Source organism: Nylanderia fulva, unplaced genomic scaffold (assembly GCF_048542155.1).
Source record: "Nylanderia fulva isolate GAGA-0341 unplaced genomic scaffold, ASM4854215v1 Scaffold185, whole genome shotgun sequence".
Taxonomy (NCBI): Eukaryota; Metazoa; Arthropoda; class Insecta; order Hymenoptera; family Formicidae; genus Nylanderia; species Nylanderia fulva.
Window position 1 is genome coordinate 96031 of NW_028190108.1, and position 7173 is coordinate 103203.

The 7173-nt window shown below is 57.0% G+C and overlaps 1 protein-coding gene across 1 annotated transcript; it reads right to left on the minus strand.

Annotated features, from left to right (window-relative positions):
* Positions 1 to 489: 489 nt before the first annotated feature.
* Positions 490 to 1224, minus strand: LOC114940770 (uncharacterized). Its single transcript, XM_029315521.1, has one exon. It carries the CDS (start codon positions 1222 to 1224, stop codon positions 490 to 492), a length of 735 nt encoding a protein of 244 aa, XP_029171354.1.
* Positions 1225 to 7173: the final 5949 nt, after the last annotated feature.

Below are 7173 nucleotides of genomic sequence, written 5' to 3' on the forward strand. Positions count from 1 at the left end.
AGGTTCGGACCATCCCGGGACAGGTGATGGACGAGGCGGGCAGCGATGATTCTTTCCAGAATCTTTCCCGCCTCGTCCAACAGGCATATCGGCCTGTACGCCGAGGGCGAATCTCTAGGTTTTCCTTCCTTAGGGATTAGGACTATGGATGCCCTTTTCCACTCGCGGGGGAAGGAGCCCTCCCTGAGGCACCCGTTGTACAGGCGCCTCATGGGCTCGACCAGTTCCTTGGAGGCGAGGGCCCAGATTTTTCCATGGATGCCGTCAGGTCCAGGGGCTTTCCCCTTTTTGATCCTCTTGACGGCATCCCGGATTTCCCCTCCCGTGACCCCCATCTCTGTTTCGTCCCAGTCCTGCTCCCCGGCCTGTATCGGGCTTTGTGTGCCCGACGCCCGGGGGAACAGGACCTCTATGATATTTTTTACGAGATGGGGGTCCAACGACTCCGTTAGTGGTGCCGTCCCTCCTCTCAATTTATTGAGAACTATTTTATAGGGACGGCCCCACGGGTCGTCGTCTAGGGAGGAGATCAATTCCTCCCAGGCCCTCGCCTTCGCCTGTTGGATTCGCGCGTAGGTCGTCTCTTCTATGTTTATAGGCGTCCCACGCGTCCTCCAATCCTTCTGGGTCCAGTAACGCGTGCTTCTTCCTCCTTTTTATCTCCCTCCTTGCGTGGTCGGTGGACCGCCTTAGCTCGGCGATGTCCTCCGACCACCAGTACGCATGCTTCGGGGACCGGGCTTTGACCTTGGGCATGGCTACGTCGCATGCTTGGGTTACGACGCTTGTTAGCCATGCCCTATGCTCTTCTAAATCCCCGGTCCCCTCTTCCCTTCCTATCATGGCGGCATTAATTGCCGCCATAAACATGTCCGTGTCCAGCTTCCTGAGAGCCCATCTTTTGGAGACCGCCTCTCTTTGTAGGCGACGCTCTGCGACCTCCTTTGTGGTGATGGCGACGGAGATCTCTATGTATCTGTGGTCAGATAGAGTTTCGATCTCCGTCGCCACCCTCCACTTCTTAACCATCCTTGCTGCAGGGCGGGTCATCCATGTGAAATCTACAATTGACCCGCCCTGTCGGCGCACACATGTCTTTTCGCTCCCCAAATTGAGGAGCGTCAGGTCGCATTGCGCCGCCCACTCTTCAACTTCATCACCCCGCCAGTCGGTCTGCGGGGAACCCCATGCCGTTGATTTGGCATTGAAATCCCCCGCGACCATTATCGGTTTGGGGTGATGACAGGCAATCTCCCTCTCTAGGATCCTCAACCTCCCGCCGAATTCGTTGTTTTTTAAGCTCGGCGGGAGGTATACCCCTATAACGATGATGGCCCCCAGGAAGCCGCCACGTATCCCTCGCCCGCCCCTATGAGATCCAGGGGGGGGAGTCGGGCGTATTCCTCCTTACTATTGCGGCGGAGCCGTCGGTACTTTTTACCCAGTTTTTATTGGGTACTTTGTACGGCTCCGCCACAATGCCTAAGCCGCAGGATCTCTCCGCCATAGTATGGACGAAGAGATCCTGGGCGTTCCTCGCATGGTTGAGGTTGGCTTGGAGTATTCTATCGGCCATCCTCAACCATTTTCGTCCTGGTTCCTCCTTCCGACGCTATTTCCATAGCGTCCGCGTTCTCCCCCCCCCCCCCAGTTCTTCCTTGAGGCGCTGTCTTTTTCCAACGCTTTGGTTGCTGGAGGGGGTTTCTCTTTCTTCAGCTATTTTTCTTCCTCCCTTAGCTCTGGGGGGCCTTTGTTCTTTGGGTCTCTCCTGGGTGTTTTGCGTGGGAGAGACACTTTTCAAAGGCTCCACCTCCATTCTTGTTGCCCCGGATTCTTTTGGGGCTCCCATCGCTTTAGCTAGTGGGATGCTCCTTCTCCCTTTCTGCACCAGTTTGCAGGCCTTTCCCCCCGTCCTGTGATTGGCGGGGAGGTTCTTATCCCCGCAAACCGCGCAGTGTACCGGGGCTTTGCACGTCTTGGCCTCATGGCTTTCCTGACCGCAGCGGTAACATTTACCACTGCGGTCCGCCTTGTTTGGGCATCGCGCTCTGACGTGGCCACCCTCCAGGCATTTATAACACTGGAGGAGGCGGTCTTCAAGGATTTCCACCTTTGCCTGTGCCCACCCAACTTGTATCTTGGCCTTTTTGGCCACTATATTTGCAGCCTTGATTGGGCATCTGACCCAGGCCATCTTGATGCCGTTGGGCGTTGTTTTTATTTCGCCCACGCTTACTTCTTCCTCCTCACAGTTGCCACCTTTTGCGATGGCTTCTCTGACTTCCGAGGGGGTGACCGACTCGTCCAGCCCCCTTATCCTAAGCTCTGCTGTCTTAGTTGGGCGCTGGATTCTCACCCCCTCTTTACCGACAAGGGCTTGTTTCAGCTTCAGAGCTAGTTTATCTGCTAGCTCTCCGCTGTTCTTGCCGGGGACCTTGTATATCAGGGCTCCGGTGATTGCTCTCCGGATCCTGACTCCCTCCTTTATGCCTATTTCTTTTAGGCTTTTCAGGCCGATTTTTTGTCGGGCCTCTGACATCACCTCTTCGTATTTCCCCGGGGGGCAGGTGATGGTTATCGCAGCTGTGTTAGGTTCTCTCCGTTTTTTTGGAGGTCCAGGCCGCTGCTTTCCATTTTGGGCTGTAGCAGGGATGGGAGCCCCAGCCTTTGGTGCTGGGGGTTGTTTGGTCCCTTTTGCCTTCTGTGCCGTCCTTCTCGATACCACCGTTGACCACTGTTGTTGCTGTTGCTGCTGTTGTTGTGGTTGTGGTGGGGCCGATTTTCTCATTTGGGGCTTACCTCCCTTCTTTTTCTGCTCTCCCTTCCCCCCTGTTGTTTTTGGCATTTGGGGGAGGATTTTTACAGAGACCCTCTCTATTTTCTTTACCCTGGGCAGGGCGGGTCTTGCCGGTGGGTTTAATGTTGTTGCCGGGACTGGTCCTGCCTTTTCTTTTGGGTGTGTAACTCCCTTTGGCTTTTTTGTCGCATTCTTTTGCGCTCTCTCAGCCTCCTTTTTTTGGTTATAGCTGGGAATCGGGTTGCCCAGTCTTTGGTCCATGATGCGTTCGCATATGCCCTCCATCATGGCAATTAGTGCGTCCTGTTTTTGCCTCTCCTCGTTCTTCTCTTGGGAGGGCTGTTTAGTGATCTTAATCACTTTTCCTCTTGCTTGAGGGATCGGGGCTTGTTTCTCCCTCTTTCCTCTTCCTTTCTTTCCCTCTCTAAGTGGGGGGAAATCCTTTTCTTGGAAGATCTCCGATCTCCAATTGTCTACCTCCATTTTCTCCGTCTCGGGAACTTTTGGGGGGACCCTATCCTTGGATAGAGGTGTCCTTCCATTGGTTCCTCCCCCCCGGGTTTTGGAGGGCTCCCCACTTGTTGACGGAAGTGGAGTCCCCGTGATCGGGTCTATCCCGATCGCTGAGATTCCCCCGTCTTCCGGTGGAGGCGAGTTTTCCCTAACCCATTCCTCTGTCCTTTTTCCTCGTTCTTGGGATAGGGAGAGATCTTGTTTCTCCCAGAGCGGTCTTTGGTGGGCTTCGGTATCAAGGGGCTTCCTCTTCTGCTGTTTGGTTTGTTCAACCATTCTGCGCAGCTGCGCGTTCTCCATCCTCAGGAGATGCATCTGGTGTTTCAGTTCGTTTATCTGTTCCACCACTTGCACCTCCGGCGGGTTTTGTGCGTTCAGCGCCAGGATCATTGCGGCCGCGCACATGTCGGCCGCAGCATCTTTCGCCAGTTTTACTAGCGTTCCTTTTACGTTCCCCGATTGTACGGCCACCTTGTATATGTCCGTACTTTTTTCGGAGATCATTGCTTCCAGGTCTAGTACCGGCGCATTCCTGTACTCTTCCTCTTTTTCCTTCATTCTCTCAAGGAACTTCTTGTATGATTTGGTTTGCGCCGGTTTGATGAGAGGGTCCAAAATGCCCTTTTCCTTTTGGATTTTTCTCTCTTCTTCCTCCTTGATTTTCTTTTCTTTCAGGATCTCGTATTCTCCTGTGGTGACTGGTCGGCCTCTTCCCCTCTTTTTTTTTTAAGATGGGGATTATGCTCTCTTCGTCTTGGTCTCCGTCCTCTTGTGGTTCCTCCAGATGGTGTGGTTGTGGTATCTCTCCTTGCTTTTCTATCTCTCTATCAATTCTTCGATTGATTTCGCGGAAGGAGGGTAGTTCCGCCCTCTTTGTGTTGACGCTGCTCTGGTCCAGTTCCAGTTCTGGATCAAAACTGCTGTACTCAGAGGGGGATCCTATCTTTCCTGCCCACCTTGATCTTGAGGGGCTCCTCGACCTATCGGCTTCCGATATGGATGATGCTCCAGTCCTTCCCTTCGTTCTTTTTGCGATGAACGAGCCCTCCGAGGATGTTATACTCGTTTGTGAGTCGACCCTTTCTAGCCTTATTGTGAGCTCTCTCGAGATTCCGAGAGAGCTCTGTAATGGCGAGGTCTCTTGCAAGGCCGCGACAACTTGTGCCATCGTGACCTGTCCCTTCCTGTGAGAGAGAGCTTTCTCACGTTCGTCTTCTTGGTTTGTATTTGTGTTTGTATTCAGTTTCTCCATTTCAATTATCCCACTCTCCCGCTGCGGCTCCGTCCCCCAGGGTATATCCCCACCGGCCAAGGGGTGCCCCGAAACGTGACCGGCCACACCCCAAGGCCGGGCCCCAAGTTCTCCCGGGGAGGGGACATATGTCTTAGGCCGGGGGGATACCGCACCTTGGCCAGACTCCGAGCCCCTTACACACCCGTATGGGATTTGACGCCCACACGGGCTTTCAGGGGTCCCACACTTCCGACAATGTGGGTACTGCAGCGGGCGGCGCCACCCGGGGGGCTCCACGGACGCTTTGGACAGGGTCGCCGCTCCCCGGCCCTGCCCTACACGCCGTGGCGACCAGCATATGTGGGCGCCCCTCTCTGAAGACTTTTAGAGAGGGGCAGGCGCCTCTCCGGTCGGCCGGTTCGGAAGAGGAAACGGTCCCGACCGACCGGGGATATCTACTCTCGCCCCAGGCCCCGTCTCGGAAATGTCCGAGCGGCCCTGGGGCAGGGCGGCCGCGGCACCCTCCGGGCTATGCCCCTTGGGTAACCCCTCCGGGCTATGCCCCTTGGGTAACCGCAGCGCGCCTTCGCCGCCATCCTCGGCCCGGATCCGGAAACGTCCGAGCGGCCCGAGGATGGCAGGCCACAGGGACACTGGGACGAGAGCAAGCTCTCCAACCAGCACCCTGCGACCTCCCTCTCGCCGTCGAGCCCTGCCTCGGAATATGTCCGAGCGGCCTCGACGGCCGATCCGCGTGGTCCCCTTCGGGCAGTGCCCCTTGAATAAACCCTCCGGGCCATGCCCCTCGGGTGACCACGCGTAGCCGTCTGCGCCGACCCAGCCCTGCCTCGGAATACGTCCGAGCGGCCTGGGTGCGGCCTACCCCAGGGACGCTGGGACGGGGACCCAGGCTACCCAGCCTGAAGACCCCCAACCAGCACCCTGAGGCACCTTCCTGTCCTCGGGAACCGTTCCACGAACGGGCCCCGAGGACCGATCAGCATGGCCCCCTCCAGGCAAAGCCCCTTGGGACAACCCTCCGGGCAAAGCCCCTCGGGTGACCATGCTGACCCCTCCGCCGGCGCGACCCCCTCCGGGCAAAGCCCCTCGGAAAACCCTCCGGGCAGAGCCCCTCGGGTAGTCGCGCGCGGCACCTCCGATGCGGCCCCCGCCGATCCTACCCCCCTAGGTATAACCCCAAAGGAGGCCCCCCCCATGACGGAGGGGAGGGAAAAACCCCGGGCGGCGGAAGCCGCCTACCTGACAGGCGTGTCAGGCCACAGAGCATGGTGGGAAGGGAAGCGCCGAAGCGCCGTGCAGTCCCTTCTCCTAACGGTGCCTTGCCACCGGGCGTTTGAATTCCGGGTCGCCATCCCTTACCACATACGAGCCGAAGCTCTAATGGGGAAGTGGGCCCCGTCTCCCCGGGATGCGGAATTCTTCCACACCCCGAGGAGAGCCCCCCGAGACGGAGGGCGTGCCCCCGAGACCGGGGGCAGTGTACCTCGGGAGGTACAGACCGCTCTTGGCACCCCTCGCAAGGCTATTCCCTTGCGAAGGGTGAGCCCCCCCATCACGACAAGGTGGCGGTCCACGGGGGGGAGCAAAGAATCAACCTGCTTCGCTTGCACCTAGATAAAAGCGTGTGAATAAAAATTAGCCAATGAAAGAACTTCTCTACATCTTTCCCCGAAAGATGTAGAAAAGTGCAGGAGACCACCGCGAACGGAGAGCGAGGCGATGAAGTCAGTCGCTAACAAAAATCCAAAAAGTTAAGTCGCTAATTAGAACCTAACTAGGAGTCGAAGACAAGCCGCAGAATATAAACTATCACCTGTAATCTGACTATCGAGAGCGAGCATACTTAACTAACCACCCAGGTGGGATTATACAGAATTAAACCAACTCAAGAAATAAGGGAAATAAAAGATTTATTTAGATAAACAAGCGAAGTTAGTCAAAGTGGAGACGCCCGCCGATCCTAGGATCCTCATCCTTCAGTCGATTGAGACCCCAAAATTTTCCGTGCCTTTCCGGAGGCACAACACCCCGGATCCCCGAGTGGGTGATTCGGTTCGGCGTTCCACCAGGGAAGCCCTCACCGGGAAGTTTTTCTCTGAAGGAGAGAAACTCCCCTTTGTGGACGACGTTGCCCTCCCATCAGTGCCGTTTGGCTCCCGGTGAGAGGGCCCCGTGCGTCACGTCTACGTCCTTGAGAGGGACCCAGGCGCCCCAAGCGGGAGGGCAATGCCCGCCCGCCAGGGACGCGTGGCTCTTCCTCGGCCCCTCCAGCTGCGGCTCCTTCCGCTCCCATGAGATCTAGGATTTGGCCGCAACCAGGGGGGTTTCCTTTTGGCGGGAGAAACCAGCCGACCAGAGTCGCCCGGTCCCGCCGCCAATTCTCTTGAGGTCTCCGGGGGGGGGGGGGAAGCCATGGGACTTATGTGTCTCCGGCATCCCCCCGGAGATCTCATCCTGCATCTATGTCAGATGCAGGTATGATGGGCGCATGCCCCTCCCCAGCCCCCGACGCCCCCGTCGAACAAATAATTGTCCGCGGCGGGCGCCGAGGAAAGAGGGGGCACACCCCCATCTGTGTATTGGTTGCTCTCCTCCTCCTCATCGTTGC

Excerpts from the sequence above, each read along its gene's own strand:
- LOC114940770 (XM_029315521.1), bottom strand. The coding sequence starts at position 1,224 with ATGGTCGCGGGGGATTTCAATGCCAAATCAACGGCATGGGGTTCCCCG.